The 19212-nt window shown below is 40.4% G+C and overlaps 1 protein-coding gene across 1 annotated transcript in view; it reads left to right on the top strand.

Moving 5' to 3' along the window:
- The window catches only part of LOC145399516 (uncharacterized), a 68846-nt gene extending 65671 nt beyond the window's left edge, over positions 1-3175 (top strand). The window contains exon 9 of the mRNA XM_080272120.1: positions 2055-3175. Coding sequence (XP_080128246.1) covers positions 2055-3175 — 1121 coding nt within the window. The remainder of the gene's footprint in view (positions 1-2054) is intronic.
- The last annotated feature ends 16037 nt before the right edge of the window (positions 3176-19212 follow it).

Here is a 19212-nt window from a genome sequence, read left to right as displayed (position 1 = left end):
GCTATTTTCTGCTAAGTCCTTGAAGGCAACCCAAACCTAGCAAACTATGGTAACTTTCAACGCTACACACGGCAGTCTGAACCCATAATCAATACCCCGAGAAATTCATCATTGTGTAGGGAATTTCCTTAATGGAATTATGCTTGATTTAATGGAAATTTACCATTAAATGGGACAAAAATACCGGGGAAAAAAAAATTGCGTTATCTCGTGTGTCCACTACATCGTTGTTTGTTAAATTGAGCATCCACTGTATACCCAACTTACCAGTAGTTTGTTGAAAATATGAGCAGGGGTTATTTGGGACCACAGTATGTATAATATGGCTTTTGTGTGTGTGTGTGTGTGTGTGTGTGTGTGTTATGAAAGAATTTAATCCTTTGAAGCATGCCTTTATTTCATCTACTCTTGCTACCACTGGGCATTGACATATTGGAGTTAGACTTAGCCTTCATTAGCTCTTTTGATAAGAGACCTTTCCTAATTCGAATAGAAAATTTGGAGGTGGCAATATTAAACTAAAAAAAAAAAAAAAAATCAGAGTTTTAAGTGACTTATTTGTGAAAGTAATTGCCTTAAGTTGCTTGATATACAGCACCTCTCCTTAATGTCTACTTTGGTAATGGTAAGTAACTTGTTATGGAAAGAAAAAAAAAATACTGTTGACTTATTAGAATATGTTTAAAAATATATATATTATTAAGATGAAAAAAATTTTCTAGACGTAGCTAAAGTTGTCATTGAACAACATGAATCCAGGTGACAGTTCCTTTGTGTGTGTGTGTGTGTGTGTGTGTGTGTATTTATGCTTCCAATAGCTGACTTTTTTTCAGCTGTGTAAGGATCTCTAGTTTGGAGGAGGATAATGAAGGTTATATCTAACCCCTCTGTATCAAAGTTTCTATCCTAAGGTTAATAAAATAATTTGGTTATGGCAAGAACATATCAAAAAAGATATCCCCAAACTCATCAGATTAATCCTTTTAGTGCCTGGGAGTACATATGGCACAGTGTTATGGGGTGTAGTCTGTGTTATGTACTGCTTTTATAATTTTATGTTTGTCAAAGAGTATAATGCCTTCCTGTACCAGGTATATGACTTTATTTGTGCAGTAGTTTTATGTTGGATTATGTTTCAGCGTTTTTAGTGTCTGTCCTTGTTTACACACCTTATTTTTCAGTGGAAGGTATGGTTAGGATGATGATGATGATGATGTTACTATGTTTATGATGCTGTTGAATATCAGTGGTAGTATTGGGTTTTGGTACGGTGATTTTGTGCTGTGTATTAGTGTTTATTTCATTCATTCATTTATCATCTAATCCTGTGTTGTCCCATCAGGAACATAGGAGCCTGGGACTAGGCAAGTCAGTCCTCACATTTAAGATGAGAGTGACCAATCTCAGTGATCCCTGAGTGACATTACATGAGCAGTAAACCCCAACAACCCCTTGGATATAAACCTCCACAGGCTCAATCCAATTGGAGCACCTTAATTACCTTCTAAACCACCAGTCGCCATAATTTGGTTATTGATTACCACCCAGTGTAGTAAATGGTCTCCTGGTGTACAGGAAACCATTTGGCTTGTCACTCAGTGTAGAGTCACCCACAGACATAAGGAAGAGGAAGGAAAGAATTGAAGTAAAAAAAAGACGGAAGAGAAAGGAAGGAAAGAAGGAAGGAAGAGAGGAAAGGACAGTCACATGAGAGCAGCACTGCATTGAGCGAGTGGATGGTGAGCGCCCCCACCTACCGCTATCCCCATCTTTTAGTGGGAATCAGTAAGGATGATGCTGAACTTGGCCCAGGTTTCCATCTGTCTGTTGCTTACCATATTTAACTCAGTGACGGGAAAACAGACTGCTACGACATTTTTACATCCTTTTCGTAATTCATTTTCGTGAAAGTCAGCATTTAGGATGGAGAGCTGGCAATTGTATGACTAGTTAGAGTAAAAAGAGTACAGGTATAGTCATTATGTTTTTTGTGCTTGGCAATTATAGACCAAGTTGGAGTAAAAGGAGTATAATCATGTGTTGTTGTGTTTCAGGTCGTGGGGGAAAGCGAGGAGTGTTGCAGCGACAGCAGGGCATCATCAGGGATGCCGGGGGTGAGGGGCGGGAGGAGGGCCGGGAAGGAGGGCGAGGGGAGGCCAAGGCAGAGAGTCGCGTGGAGGTGAAGGGTGAGGGATCCAGTGGAGGTGAGTTAATCATTCCAGACACGGTGGTGCAGACGGCCGTGTCTCTCACCGTCTCCACTGCACCCCCAGCCCTCCTCCAGGTTCCTGCCGTGGTGGTGGGGCCCCGGGACCACCTGGGGCCTGGACCACTGCCTAAACAACGCTCCCACCCCACCCCTCTCCTGGCCCCAAACCCAGTGGTGACAAAACAGCTGTCACACCCAGAGTCCCGGGTCCCACCCACCAGTCAGCCCGGACCCCCACCCATGACCAAACAGCGTTCCCACCCCAGTGTCCTGACCCACACCCCCACCCCATCCACCACGGGTCAGCACCTGCAGGTTATCCCTATGCAGGTGTTTATGAAGCAGCACCCAGCTGCCACCACACCCACCTCACAGGCGGCGTCACAGCTACGGCCCATCCAGCCCAAGCCAGCCGAAGCCATTCCAAGCCAGGAAGTCCCGACAAAGAAGGATGTCCCGCTGATCCGCCTGACTCCCTCTGAAGACACTGGTGCAATTGGATATGGGGCCAGCGGGCCACCGCGGCTGGCCCAGCGGGCAGTGAGTGAGGAGCCCGGCATGACTAGGCCAGGCTCTGGCCACACTCCTGACCTACTGGGCACTCAGGGGCAGTCAGTGTTGGTGCAGAGTGTGTCTCAGGATTCTGGGTTGGACGTGGGTGTTGCCGGACGCATGGTGGCGACCCCACAGCTGGTGTCGTCACCACCTCTGCTGGGACGCACCACCTCCACCCCTGGCCACTGCCCGGTGCTGCGTCAGGGTCCAGCGCTGGGCTGTAACTTTTGCTGGAACTCCACAGACCCTCAGGGCCGTGTGTTGCGCCGCAAGACAAAGTACCATTGCCCCGAATGTCGCACCAACTTGTGCATCGTACCCTGCTTCCATGAGTATCACAAGCAGATTGAGCGTGCCCATGACACTGACAAGCAGATCACCAAGATACTCACTAAGACTGGCTCGATGTAAAGATTATTAAATAATATTTGCCACAATTTTATCCAGATATATTGTTTATACTAAGTCACGTACACCAATGAAATGAAGACAGAAAACATACAAGCTGGGCAAATTCTGCCATGATGGCAGTTTGTAAGCTTCCTGGAGGCTCATCTATAGAGTAGAATCAGCTTTTCTTGGTCATTGTCTGAAATGACATCCGACTATACCTTTAGGAGCTGGGCACAAGCAAGAAATTGAAGGGAGCTTGGATTGATTTTATCAAAACTTTGTGTAGGCCTGGGTGAATTAGAATGATAGAAAAAAGTGCATGGAGTAATGTACAAAGGTTTAATTGTATAACATAATACAGAGAAATAAGAAAGAAGCAAAAGTGCCAGTTTTTGTGCTGCTGGCTGTGGTCAGCCTTGGCATGCACAGTTTCCACTGTACATAACAAATACCACACTAATGGTACAATTTTGCTGTTTTTAAATTGAGGACTAAGAAGGAATGAGATGAACTTTGAATGCTTTAGAGAGCAATACTTTGTGATTCACCTTTGTTGTACCCCTGTTGTATAAAGACTATTTTCTGATGCTGTGTACAAGCTTAGTCATCTTTTCTATGTACAGAAGGATGCCAGCAGTCAAGACATTCTCAGGCAGGACCTGAATGGACCTGACATTTTGGAGTCTTAGGCCTGTATTTTTGTCAGCTTAGGAGGCATTCTGGCACTTCTTCCCCACTAGGCCATTTTTCAGTGATGCACATTGATATATCTTGTATGGTATTAAACTCATTCACTGCTTGATTTTTTATTTTTTATTTTTGGTGCTGTGTGGTAGTTTTATTGGCATAGACTTTTTGAACTGGAGGGGTTAGGTACAGTTTTAATGAATGCCTTCAGTCCAGGAAATCTTTCATAAGTTTTAATAAAATCAAGGGAAAGTAGCAAAAATAAGGTGGAAAAATACATAAAGGGATTGAAGGGGTTAATGCAATGTTCAGTCGATCAGAAAAGTATCGCTTCACACTGTGCAAAATAATTTGACACCCCAAATGGTGGCTAATGAAAAATGCTCAATAATTTTTCCTTGCGTTGGTAAACCTGCTGACGTAGGGATGCAGTGTATCACTTATCTGTGATATTATTGAGTGGATATTTTATAGTATGTATATTCACCCTGCCCTAGGGTGGGAAAGGAGGTCCAGATGGTGATGATGATATTCAGATGATAAGTGATTAATGTTTTGGGGACTTCAGTGACTTGAGTAATAATTTTGGATGTCATCATAGCCCACTAGCACAATACATATTTGATTGACTGTACATTGATATTAAAAAAATATAAAAAAGATGTAAAAGAATACTGAGAGATTTTATGCTGAGTGAATTGCCAAGGAAGGTGTTGCAGAAGGCCTCACAAACTCACAAGAGTACGACCCTTAGCAGATTAACGAGAGCTTCTGTTGTCCATATATCTCATCGCAGTCCTTGTTGTGAACTTGTATATAGAAGTGCCAGATGTCAGCAGCATCACAGTACCCATGTAGTTAAAGAGCTTCCTCACCTCACTCTGTTTACACCAGTCAGAACCAGCACCAGTTCTTGCTTATCTGGTACCATAAACAGTTAACCCTGGGCAGATGTGATGAATATACACATAGTGGGTTGCATGGAAATAATTATGATACACACAGATTGCCCAAGGTGTTTCATTATCAATTAAATTTTACCCATTTCATCTGATGATGCATTTTTGTCTTCATTCTTGCTGCTTTCTAACAATTTTATTCAGCTTAGGAAGAATCTCTTGTACTAACATTGTCATTTAAGGCTGTATCTAACTCATCTTGTCTGAACAGTCTTCCCTAAGCTGAATAGAGTCATCAGATAGAAGTAAAAATAAAATGAAAAAAATGTCACTGGATTCAAGGGGTTAGAGACAATTTACACCAGCATTTATGTCATCTGTGAAAAAAAATATCAAAGTTTTATTTAACAAAGTACCGAATCATCCACCCGCTGAAGGTGAGCATGAATGCCCGAATATGACACATCATGTAATTAATGGCATTTGGGTGGCTATGCAAAATTTAAATACTTTTTGCTATGATACTTTCTCTCACAGATGACAGAGAAATAGTAAATAGTTGAGAATGAAACTGCATACAATAGTCTGTGCACTCTGTTCATAGGTGCTTGCCTGAAAATATTTGTGTTTTAAATTAGAGAGGCATGATTCTGTGATGAGTATGTGCTCCATGAACATGTCACTTGTGGTACGGTGTTGTTACTGAATGCTTTTACGTGGTTATACTGACTCACCAAATGTAAACTCCTTGCATCTTAGTGAAGTCTCTCTGATTATTCATGCCACTACCAGATGATTTTAATTAGCTTAGATATTATTCAGCTTAGGAAAGGATTGTACTGAAGGGGTTTATTGAAGCTATGTCTATCCTCTCCAGCTCAAAGTTTTTATCATGCAGAATAAATACTTCAGGAGATGGCAAGAGTAAAATGAATGAGAAATCCCTGGGCTTGATGGCATAACAGAGGTGCCCCATGTTTTATTGTTTTAACAGTCTCATATTTTAAAAAGTACATTAGTGACTAAGAATTGTAATTAACAAAAATTTCTTATTTTTTTATTTTCAAGCAGTGAAGTTTTTTGTAAAATAATTGTATACCGTAGCATAGATCAAGAATAAAATGAAGGGTTGGGGTGGAGAGATACATGAGAGAGAAGGGTGTTAGCTGGGGGGAGGGTAGGCAGATATCAGAGGACAGGTATGACGTGGAGGCAGTTTGTTTGTTGCCACCCCTTATGAGATTAAAGCATCTGGCCATAGATACATAGATTGACAGGTAGATAGTTTACATAACCTCTACAGTATAGTGACATTTTCCTGGAAAATGTTACACGTAGTACCTTGAGATGGTTTGGCCTTGTGGAGAGAAAGGAGAATGAAAGATTGAGTAGGACAGTGTATGTAAGTGAGGTGCAAGGGGAGAGGTAGAAAGACCAAGGATGAGATGAAGGGATGGATGGAGAGTTATATGAGTGAGAGTGGCATGAGTTCCAGATGGCAGACTGATGATGGAGGACAGAGTGACATGGAGGCAGTTTATGACCACCTCTAGTGGGAGTAAGGTGTCTGATTATTGATGGACAGACAGAGATTTCTTTTTTGCTGCTTTCATGGTGAAGGACTTGTTGAAGACTGTATCTGTCCTGTCCAGTTTGTAAGTTTCCTTCCAGGATTTATTAAAATCATTTGATGGTAGCCTGATTACAGTGAGAAGTACATCATTAGACTGAAGGGATTAGAGAAAGGACATGTAAATATGCAATACCCTACATTTATGTTATCCATGTCAACAAATGGGATGTCAGAGGATGAAGGAAAACTTATAGCGGGTTTACAGTAAGCCTTTGTTGTATGTTGCATTTTTAATGTTTTTATAATTATTCATTTTTTTACATCCTTACTTAGAACATCTTCACTCAGGTGACATATTTTGTATTTCATTTTGCTGGTACCAGCATTTTTATTCAGTTGTGGGGAGATGTTTCAAACTAAAGAGGTTAGATACAGCATTCATTAATTCTCTGATCTCCTTGAACCCAGTGACATTCTCATCAGATTGCCACCAGATGATTTTATTCACTGATTATATTCAGCAGTGCTAATGAAGGAGTTACTTTAGCTCCTCTTAGTATGGATATTCTCTCCTAAACTAAATAGTATTATCTGTAAATTGCAAAATTAAATGTATAGTATGTTGTCACATAGTTGGGAGTAATTCTTTCAGACTTTTGGCATCTTTTTCATTTTGGTCTGCAATCTGTACACAGTTTTATACAGCCTGGAGGAAGCTCTGTACTAGAGGAGTTAGACATGTACAGTCTACATTAAACCTTTTGTTACTAGTGGAGGGGGTACTAAGGGACGTATGTATAACTGGGTAGTTCCATAGCCCAGTTGTATCACTGGCCACCACATGAAGTTTAAAATGAAAAATGCATCATCAGATTTAATAGGTTAGTGGTATCTGACATTGTATGTGTTTTCTGTTTGGAGATTATTTCAAATGTCTATTCCATCCATATTTGATGTTAACAGCTTTGTGATGTTGCAAGGCATTAGGATTGAGAGATTGATGGCCATATGCTTAAAGTTCTTGAATTTGGTTGTCCTTTTTGTTTATTCTTGCAAGCGGTTTTACTCAGCATAGAAGATCGCCTCCTAATTTTTTTTCTCCTCCTCTCTCTTTATCCCGTGCTAATCCATATGTGTACCCAGTGAATTTCAGCCTGAAGTTAACCTTCTCCATCAGTCCATTATCTTTATTTTGGGGGACAGGTAGGGAGTAGAGGAGTTATATTATTCCCACAGTGTAAAGACATTCCTCTCCAACCCATTAGTTGTGGACTGGTGAAGGAAGCTTATACAGTATCTAACTCCTCCAGTTAACAGTCTCTGGTGCTGGAGAAGGATGCCTGCACATGGTGGCACTTACATATCCAAGCAGATCCTCTGCCTGGTTATACAAATATCCTTCAGCTCCCTCCCTATATCGGGAAAGAGGACAATGGATTGGTGGAGAAGGGCAGCATCAGCCAGCAGTCCACCAGGTTCATTATTTCAGATGAACCTGGAACTACAACTACAACTACTGCACTACTACTTCTACTACTACAATTACTACTGCTACTATTACCACTACTACTACTACTACAACTACAGAGTCTTTCCTAATCTTTATATGGTCATCTAGAGGATGGAAGAAGAAAAAACCCAAGGTCATGGGATTTGAGGAGATAAGCATATGGCCACAAGCTTTGTACTTTTAGATACTTGACAAACACTCAACTCGTCTATCAAATGCTAATACTTCAGGATATTGCCTACAAAATATTGCAATGTTTAAAGTTAGCACTGTTCACCAGAAAACATTTTGAGGTGAGATTACTGTGTTTATTAGATTATTTTTGTTTGTGCTTACCTATACTGTATGTGGATCCCAGTTGGCTCTTTGAAACTGTGGGAAATTGGGATTGAATAGTGATAATGCTGATGCTGATGTTGATGATGATGGTGTTGACAACTTTTTTAAATGTTGCTGCGAAAATCAACACATCTGCTGTATATCTTTCAGTCTTGTATGTGCACTGCAGTCTTTCACCTGTTATGAAACCCCTGTTGTATATTGACTTCCTGTTTTTGTTCTTTCTGTTGCCAGATGATTTTGTGCAACATAGAGGAGACCTTTTTGGATTTGGGAGAATCTCTAGGAGTGGCTGTGTAGTGTTGTATCATGAAAGTGCATTGAATAATTGTATTGAAACTGGAGGTTTGTGGAACATGCATTGGCACCAAGGGAAACAGGCTGGTTATCTACAGTACACTTAATTGTGCTGAAATGTGGTAGCATAGTCTCAGTTCTGAACACCCTAATGGAGGTAATAGAGGATCAGCTGTTAATGTCTTATGGTCTGGAGTGTTGAAATAGAGGCCCAAAATTACTGATCTCCAAGAATTAAGAATATACAGGTAATCCATTAATTCCCCATACCTCCATTCACAAAGAGGTAAATTTATCCAGTCCTTTATTACCATTATGGGGATCCCCAAAGAGGAACAGGATCAATACAGAACTGTAATTTAATGTGAGAACAGAGTTGGGGTGAAGTTAACAGAGTCTTCGGTAAAATTTTGTATCATCTTAAACCCCGTCACTCCAGTGCTTTATTTATACTGTATTTTTAATTGTTGCTGTTGTCAGTTTTTGTTCAACTTATGACAGACTTTCAGACTTGCAAGGTTTAATATACCCCTCAATGACTCCTCTTGTAGGGGTGTCTTGTAAGTTGGATAAAATCATCTGGAGTAGGGTAAAAATATGTTGCTGAATGAAAGGGGATAAATCAGCATTGTCCAGTTGAACACAGAATCTAATGTTTGTGTAGAGCAGCAGTTCTCTATGATTATTATGTCATCATGTGTTTATTGTTTACAAGGATGTTGTCTTTGTTGTTACTCTTAATGTGGACTTACAGACTCTGAAGGTCATGTTTTACCATTGTGGATCTGTTACACTTTTATTAATTTAATTTTTACCTGTTACACTGTGAGATTGTCATGTGCAAGACACTGTAAACATGAGATTCATTCAGGGTGTTACAGTTTTTCTGAATGCCTACCATGTCATCTTCATCATTCAGTGTTGTGCCATCATTCCATTCATATCTTTTTCACTATGCCACCTTTGTTATTTATTCATGATACCACCAGATGACAGGAGAAAAAAATTAGATGATTTTAACCTCTGTAATGCCCAGGTACGACAGTTATTTTTATTTCGTCCATTATTGTTATATTTCTTTTTTTTTTTTAGCTTCATAAGTTTTATTTTTGTACAGTATGGTAATTTCTTACCTGTATTTATGCTTTGGACTAAAACTCTTTGTTCTGCAAGTAAAGCATTGGACTACATTTAGTTTGTCATATTGCCATTTTCCATGTTATTTTCTGCCGCTAAATCTAACGTAAATTACCCAAAAATTGCCTATTGAAGTTCCATTACTACCTCTAGAGGGGATTTCCCAGCTTCTCCTAATTTGCATTACCTGTTACTGTATATAGAAAATATTGTTATTTTGGAACATGTTCCTTACTTATACAGTAATAAGGAGTGATCGTACAGCTGTATTAATAGATATTTATTGCTGAAATTGTGTGATTCTTGACATTTTCTTCAGTTTAGATTATGCTGCATTATGTGTATGAGGGCAGGGATTAATGAACAAGCCAAGAGTACTTGTTTGTTGTCACAAATTTGTATTTGAAAGACAAAGGAATAACAGATGCTGAATCTCTCCATGCAAAGACAATGCTTGGCTGTTGTTGTTGTTGTTGTTATTATTGCTTCACCCAGATCTGTTTGGTCATGCAGACCGTCAACTGCTTCTGTGGCACCATCCTACAGGTACAATATAGTACATATACTGTGCAGGGAACTCGCTCGCCCTTGTGGTAGACAGCACCTCACCAGTGTCAGACCAGAGGCCTTCCCACAGCGAGGTGTAAGGAAATGGGAGGCTTGGCTCCTGGGTGAATGTGCAACACCAAGGATGCACAAAACCACCACATGTAGGTTCCACATCAGTGCCACAGATTCTGGTTATGATAGAGAAGTAGTTGCAAGTTTCATGAATCCATGTCCTCACTATTACAATCCGTCTGATGCTTTCCCTGCCCTTCCAGCAACAACAGATAATTACGATAGGGTTGATTGTAAGGTGGTTGTACAGTGCTGTGAATGATTCAAATGGAAGAAATTATACCCACATCTCAGAATTGTATTTGTTATTACTGTTGTTGTTGTTGTTGTGGACCAAGGTTCATCTTGAGGTGAGCCTGTTAGACTGAAGGCTGTTGTTGCCCTTTTTTCTGAGGGCCGCCACCCTTTTTGGTCAGTGCATTTGGAGGGAGTTGAGGGATGTTGTTGTAACCTCATGTTGGTGCCACCACTTGAAGGCACCCCTCTCCAGCACCTGTTTTTATTGTGAAGAAAATTAACTGAATTTCAAAATGTGGGTCTAATTTTTTTTAAATGCTGAAAAGTGTGACAGATCCAATTTATTTTCATAATATATTCCTGACTTGTGTTATGTACACTGACTGCCTGATGTATAAATTTTCTCATCTCACTGCTGAACAGAACACCTAATGTACAGTTGGGGGGTAAAAATTCGTCTAATATTTCACCTCTTCTACTTCTCACTTTCCTCTGCTAGCTAATGTTTGAGCTAAGAGAGGCTTTGTATGTCTGCCTAATATTTTACCATATCTACTTCTCACTGCACTCCACTGGCCAATATTCCTAAGTTGAGAGGGGCTTGTTATGTTCTTTTGCCTAATATTTCACCTCTTCTACCTGTCACTTACCTCTGCTCGCTAAAATTCATAACCTGAGAGAGTCTTGGTATGTTTCTGTGCCTAATATTTCACTTCCACTTCCTCTTACTTTCCTTGTTGGCTAATATCCCTAAGATGAGAGAGACTTGGCATGTTTCTCTGCCTAATATTTCACTTCCGCTACATCTTACTTTCCTTGTTGGATAATATTCCAAACCTTAGAGAGTCTTGATATGTTTCTCAGACCATATGTGATTCTGTCTGATATGATTGGTCAGGGAGGCGAGTAACAGACATGCCCTAAGTGTGAAGTAAATGCAGTGAATCAGTAGGCAAACTTTTGTCCCAGATTGTATATAATATGTGTGAAAATAATCGCCATGCATCTCTGTAGAAATGTGAATGTCAATCACCCATTCCTGAGGTCAGCTTTTATTTTTATTTATTTTTTTTTTTTTAGGCATAAATGGATTGTTATGTAAGCTTTTATTGTACAGGTATTTTTTGAAGAGGAAATAAATGTAATGTTTATGATATAATACAGAGGAAAACAGGAAATTGTTTTATTACCACAATTATGAATAGTCATCTGTACTGCATGCATATATAGTGTAGCTGAATCGGCCATCTGGCAGATGTATAGGGACTGCATCTATCGATTACTTGTGCAGGTAGTTTAACCTGTCAGATGGATCTAGGATTCCGGGAACTTGAATTATGTGTGAATGAGTGTATTGCCCATTTGGACACGGTGTTTATAGTCTTCCATCTTAGTACTTTTTCTTTCATTATTTTGTGGCTTACCACACCCAATTTTCAGGTGGAAAAAAAAAAATGATTACTGTATATCCACATTTGGAAACGTTCTTCATTGGTGAAATACAGTAATTTCGTCTTTAGCTTTGAAATAATAAAGCAGCCATTGCCGTACAATTTGTGCTAACCCTGTGCGTGTGAAGCTATGAAAAACACTCCGAGAGTCTTGTTGGATTCAAAATGCGTATCATGGCTTAGCAGGATCTCTAGCACCTCCTTAGCGATTTCCTTAGCATACTACAGTTTACTATTCCCTTTGTTATTTGTCTTTATAATATCGACACTAATTTTATAAATGAAACATTAAATTTAACGGATACGTTCTTGAAGGTATCCAAAGCGGATTAAAAATACAGGTCTATATAGTAGGCTCACTCGCAAGCCGGTGGTATTCCCGCCTTTTTTAATCGTGACAGTGGTGATAGTCCTCTCCTTCGGCCGCCTATTGCTCCTACAACGGCCGCAAGATAATTTTCATATCCTAAAGCATGAGTCACATGGGCTTGATGAAAAGGAAGAGGCTGATTATGAGTGTGAGGTGACGGGAGCTCACCAAGACTGCTGAGAGGTATGGCTAGGAACAATAGCTTGAAAGGCATGATTGTGCAATCATGGCGATATTGTATCCAATTTCATTATATATGGCTAAGACTGGAGTGAATGATGAATATCAGATGCTGATAATTGTTCGTCAGTCAGATTTTGCACAATCATGCTTGTCATTGTGGCAATGACTGCACAATTGCACTTTCAGAATAATTTGTAAGTTATTATGATGTATGCGATTCCAGACAATTCTACTGTATATTATAATCATCCAGTTTTGGCTGGATTGTTTGGCGAGGAGAAGGGGAAGCAGGAAATCGTGTTACCCTTCTCTTATTCATGTACTGTATAGCCTTGACAGACAGATCCACACACACAAAGAAAAGCGGTGGTGGGATGGGGAGGAGGAAATGCTTAAGCTAAGGTAGAAACACGGTAGGGATTAAAAGCCTCCCTTGGGGGGTGGGGGACGTAGTTGGCATATTTATAAATCCTTTGTACCTTCAATGTCTTACCACCGAGAGAGAGAGAGAGAGAGAGAGAGAGAGAGAGGAGGAGAAGGAATTTTATGCAGAGAAAAGCTAAACCCCTTATCGAAAAAGTTCAACCCCTTCAGTTCTTTGACATTTTCACTTTCACTAATAATTCCGGTGTTCATTTCGTCCTTTCCTATTTATTTATTTATTAATTTTTGACTGCGAGCGTTGTGTTCCTTATCACTTTTCTGTTACCTTTGGCTGGAGGGTTTGATGATCGAGGGAGAGCTTTTTTTTTTTTTTTTTTTTATCGTTTTATTCGAATAGTCTAGCCAGTCCTAAAGGAATCTAGCAGGAATCATCTTGTCTGCTTCAGTTTATCTTTCCAAAAGTTTTACTCTTTTCAAGGAACAGCCTGCTTGTAGTCCCCTAAAGTTGCCATGTCCGCCTTCAGTGCAGAGATGTAGCAATAGATCAGGAGAGAGAGAGAGAGAGAGAGAGAGAGAATCAAGCATTCCCTGCGTGATAATTGTGAATATGAGAGAGAGAGAATCAAGCATTCCCTGCGTGATAATTGTGAATATGAGAGAGAGAGAGAATCAAGCATTCCCTGCGTGATAATTGTGAATATGAGAGAGGAGAGAATCAAGCATTCCCTGCGTGATAATTGTGAATAGGAGAGAGAATCAAGCATTCCCTGCGTGATAATTGTGAATTTGAGAGAGAATCAAGCATTCCCTGCGTGATAATTGTGAATTTGAGAGAGAGAGAGAGAGAGAGAGAGAGAGAGTGGCTTAAGTATTCCCTGCCTGATAAATGTGAATATGAGAAAGGTTTCACAACTTCCAATCCTTTCCCCACGTCCCACTGACAGACACATCCCACTCCCTTGTGTATAGTGTAGTCAGGTGTAATTATCCTTTAAACTCGTCCAAGTGACCCTGTATCAGAGGCATTACTAAAGCCAGAGTAATTATAAGATGAATATTCGCCAAATTTATATCAAGTGCCTCGTAATTTTTACCATGAATGGCCACACACGCAAAATACTTCATTATTGTAGGTATTTTCGCTGAACTGCCAAGCGTACACGTTCTAGTCTGGACATTTTAAACTGGATCGAATCTGTGGCGTATCCAAATATTCACCAATAAGGGTGGGGCGGTGTTTAAGTGTATTCTGCAAGGACCCACTACTACCTAAAATACCGAAAGCCAAAATTTCAAAAGTTTATATTTCTTTAATCTTAACCAGACTCATGCTTTCGTCCTTTTACAACTTTTTTCACGTTGCTCAGTGACGGAAAAAAAAAAGACTATGCTATGGCTCTACATCCTTTCCATAGCAATTCTTCGTGACATACACCACATTCTACAGTAAATCTATTGCCATAATACAGCACTAGAGATACGTGTCAACTTTAGGTCGTTAGAGTAAAACCGGTATAATAGTGTATTTGGTCCCGGATCCCCTTGTAGCTACACCACTGGATATAACATGTTAATTCTTGCTAATGGAAAGAAACAAAGGGCATTATGATAGATTGGGGATTAATTACTATAGAGAGTTTGCTTTAACAGGCTAATGACCTCCAATCCTTTTTCTAGGAAGGATGGAGAGAGAGAGAGAGAAAGAGAGAGAGAGAGAGAGAGACTGTGTGTGTGTGTATATATATATATATATATATATATATATATATATATATATATATATATATATATATATATATATGTGTGTGTTCTTACCTAATTGTATCTTTACAGGAATGAGTCAAGCTCGTATTGTCCCGTGTTTTAGACCATATTTATCGTACATATCCTTAAATTTGTGAATTGTTTTGGCACACACTATTTCATTCGGTAGTGCATTCCATTGATCAATTGCTCTGTTGTGTGTGTATGTATGTATGTATGGATATGTGTGTGGGTGTGGGTGTGTATGTGTAGGTATGAATGATGGTGTGGGTGTGCATGTATGTATGTGTGGGTATAGGTATGAATGATGGTGTGGGTGTGGATGTAGGTATGAATGATGGTGTGGGTGTGGGTGCAGGTGGAGGCATGAGTGAGGGGTGAGAGAGATTAAAACTGACCCAAACCAGGCAAGCTTTTCATCTCCCTTGTGTCTTGTTAATGGGGGGTGAGGCTGAGGGGAAGATGGGTGGAGGGAGGGCGAAGGGAAGAGAGAAAGGATAGGGGAAGGAGAAAGAGACGGGAGAGGGAAAGGAGAGAGGGAGGGAAGGGATGGAGAAAGGGAAGAGGGGAAGAAAGAAAAGACGGAGGGAGGGAGGGAAGTAAGGAAAGAGAGGGAGGGAAAAAATGGAAGGAAAGGGGAGGAAAGAATATAGAGAGGGAGGGAAGAAAGGAATGAGAGGGGAAGGAGGAAGGGAAGAAAGAGAAAAAGGAGAGTGGGAGAGAAGAACGAAAGAGGGGAGGAAGGCAAAGAGAGGAGGAAAAAATGAGAAGGGGAGTGAAAAGAAAGGAGGCAGGGAGGGAAGAAAGAAAGAGAGAGAGAGAGAGAGGAAACAATGAAATAGGGAGGTAGGAGTGCTAGGGAAGGAAAAAAAGGGGGGAGGGAAGGAAGAGAGGGAGGAAAGAAAGGAGAGAAGAGAAGGGCGGGAGGGAGGGAAGAAAAAGGAGAGGAGGAAGATAATAACATGAGTAAAGAGGATTACTGCAGCAGACCAGTTGACCCGTGTAAGCAGTTCCTTGAAGACAATCGTAGAGGAAAGGAAGGAAGGAAAGAGGAAAGAAAGAGAGAGCGAGGAAGAGGAAAAATGGAAAAAAAAAGAAAGGAGGGAAAAAAGAGGGAGGGAATAGGGTGTACGATAGTGAAAGGGAGGGGGAGGAAAAATGAAAAAAGAAAGGAGAGGGAGGGAATAGGGTGAACGATGGAGAAAGGGAGGGGGAGGAAAAATGAAAAAAGAAAGGAGAGGGAGGGAATAGGGTGAACGATGGAGAAAGGGAGGGGAGGAAAAATGAAAAAAGAAAGGAGAGGGAATTGGAGGGAATAGGGTGAACGATGGAGAAAGGGAGGGGAGCAAAAATGAAAAAAGGAGAGGGAATAAAGAGGGAGGGAATAGGGTGAACGATGGGGAAAGGGTAGAGAGGGAAAAAACGGAAAAAAAAGGGGAGGGAATAGGGTGAACGATGGAGAAAGGGTAGAGAGGAAAAAAACGAAAAAAAAGGGAGGGAATAGGGTGAACGATGGAGAAAAGGAGGGGGAAGAAAAAATGAATAAAAAAAGAAAGGAGAGGGAAGAGAGGGAGAAAAGGACAAAGGAAAGGAAAGGGTGGTGAGAGGGAGGAAGATGATAGAACAACAAAAAACAATAACTGCAGTATACTGGTTGGCCTCTTTTAAACAGGTCCATTAATAGTGTGACTGCGAAAATAAGACAAGGATAGCGAAGAAGAAAGAGGCAAGATAAGGAAGGAGGGAGGGAGAAAACTGAAAGGAGGAGATAATACCTCCCCCCTACCCCCTCTTCTCTCTCTCTGACTAGGAATATCACATGGCTTAATAACCAGGTGGGGATTCTTTCACAATACACTTTATTATTATTATTATTATGCAGGTCTTTCATCCCACCTGGCCAGGGACGCCTTCATGTGGTGGCACTGCTACAACCCGGCAGGTGGAGTGGAAGGGGAGCGTTATTATACATGATCTTTGCACTCCCCTTCTCCTTTTTCCTTCCTCTCTATGCCTTTCTCCCCCTTTCTTGCTCCTACTCTCCTTTTTCAATTTCCTCCATCCTTTCTCTTCCCTCCCTCATTCCTTCCTTTCTTCCCTTCCTCTCTACTTTCTTTCCTTACTTCCCTCCCTCCCCCCCGTCTTTTCTTTCTTCCCCGTCTCCATCTTTTTCCTTCTTCCCTCCCTCTCTTTAAAAACAAAAAACTAAATTATCTTATCATGTAGCTAAGATCGAGTCTAGGAACCTGCATGTGTTAAATTTATGAACGTTTATATGGAACATTTTTAGTACATTTCCAGTATACTAAGAAGCACTACCGGTATGTCATTTAATTACTTGTTTTTTGTGATGAAACTGGTTGGGAAGTGCATTGTCTATAACATTTTTTTTTTTTTTTGCCAACAGAAAGTGAAGAGTTGATGTTTTTCTTTTTCTCTTTGTATTTCTCTTTCTCTCCCTCTCATATACACAGATATATATTAGACTATGGTTGGTGAAAAATACGAATACACTGAATATAATAATCAAATTTTTATTAAAAACACACTTAAGTACTATTACAAAACTATGACTGAGGTAGACAATTTGACCAGTGATGCAGACACAGCTAAAGTTTAACCTCTTCAGTACGGCGGTCAAGTTTACAAGCACAGACCACCAACAGGATGACTACAGTATGTAATTTACCACACAACCACGTACAGAGGCACAGCTGCTTTTATAATATAGATTGGTATAACCCTCAGGCGAAATTTTTGTGTCTAAAAAATATCCTTACTTAAGTAAAAGGCTATATGGGTTTTCTTGAAGGGAACAGTTGTGGGCTTCTGGCCTTTGGTTCCTTCTTCCTTACATAGAAAAAAAAAAAACTACGTAAGCCCTCAAGACTGAAAAAATTACCCATACCCTAATACAATCTTCTGAAAGCATCATAAATAAAATATAAAATACTTAGTAAAAGGGCTAAGACTATGAATACATTATTACAATAAGGACAACAAAGCAAGAACCTGAAATTCAAATAACTGTACAGCAAAATTACTTAACTAATGATAAAAATGCAAACGAGGTGAACCGAAAGTAAATAAATAAAATTCCATGAATAAGGATGAAGAGCAATGGGGGTGCAGTGACAACAAGATCAGTGGTAAATATGTAGTGACGAGACAATGCCATATTCAACTGAGGCAGAGTTTTTATTAGTTTCTCGCCAGTTTCCTTTTCTATCTTATTTTCTGGACCCACCTCACCCCATCCTTAGGTGTGGAAATAGGTCTGAATGATGATGAAGATGAAGGTTGTGATGAAGATGGTGATAAAGACAATAATAATAATGATGACGAAGAAAACGTGTGTACTCCATTAATCTTAGGCGTAAAATTTGCTTATCTCCATCCTGAATACCGACCTACAGCAAGAGAATCACGGAGTCCAAAGGCTGAAACAATCATTGGTGTAGCCCTAAAATTGAAACATTACAATCATTCCTGTACCTCAAAAAGCTGAACAAAATACGGCCAAATGAATGTATCACAAGCAAATTTCTCTTCACACAAGGCATGGCTCGTTACTTGTGCGTCCGCTACCGCATAAGCAGCCTGCATCAGTCGCTCCATCGGGTCCGGGAGCATGTTGAACTGGACCGCAGCCCAGAAGATGACCCGCTGTATGGCCCAGGAGTCCAGTAGCCTTTCTCTCACTGGGTTCAGGTAGCAGAGGGTCCTTTCCAAACACTTGGATTCATAGACGGTGCTGTGGTACATCTGAGGGAGGGAGAATGTGGTTAGAGAGGACGTGGCAATAGAGAGTGCTGTGGCAGGTCTGAGGAAGAAAGAGTGTGTGGTTAGAGAGGATACAGCAATAGTTAGGGGAAAGAAGGTGAGAGATACAATAGAGAGACAGATAGAGAGAGGAGAATGAGAGAGACAGCAGATAGATAGGGAGAGATAATATAGAGACAGATAGAGAAGAGGGTGAGAGATACAGCAGACGGATAGTGAGATGTATACAATAAAGATAGAGAGAGGATGTAGAGACACAGCAGACGGATAAGGAGTGATACAGCAGAGAGACAGATAGAGGAGGGAGACAGTGGAGATTGTTATTCAAGATAGAGATGACAATTTTAGGTCAACTTAAAAAAAAAAATTATATTAAAGAGGAGGTGCCAGAAATCTTTCCAAACTTACTAGAATTAGGACCTTGGTATGAAAAAAAATAATAATAATGGCAGTAATAGTAGTAGCAGTAGCAGCAGCAGTGGTAGTAGTAGTAGTTGTAATAGCGGTAGTAGTGGTAGCAGTAGGAATAGTAGTAATAACAGCAATAACTTACCTCCCGTGCATAATTGTACGCCGTTGACTGAGCCGCCTTTGCTGCATCATTGATACCACTCATCCCTCCAGCTATTAATTTGTTGATCTCCGTTGTTATCCGATCGCCGTAAGTATTAACCACATACAGCCAGAACCTCGCTTCCTTGGCCTGGTCTAGATATTCCCACAGATTGTCGTAGGTATCCTGTATCAAGGGGTGATGGTACCAGGGAGAGCCTTCAGAATCGTTGTTACTCTCAATATTGTCCTTACTACGTTTCCAGAG

This window comes from Coenobita brevimanus, chromosome 49 (assembly GCF_032717465.1).
Source record: "Coenobita brevimanus isolate Jiangsu-jjx chromosome 49, ASM3271746v2, whole genome shotgun sequence".
In the NCBI taxonomy this organism is placed as follows: Eukaryota; Metazoa; Arthropoda; class Malacostraca; order Decapoda; family Coenobitidae; genus Coenobita; species Coenobita brevimanus.
Note: the sequence above shows the minus strand (reverse complement) of the source record. Positions and strands in the feature narration are given on the sequence as shown.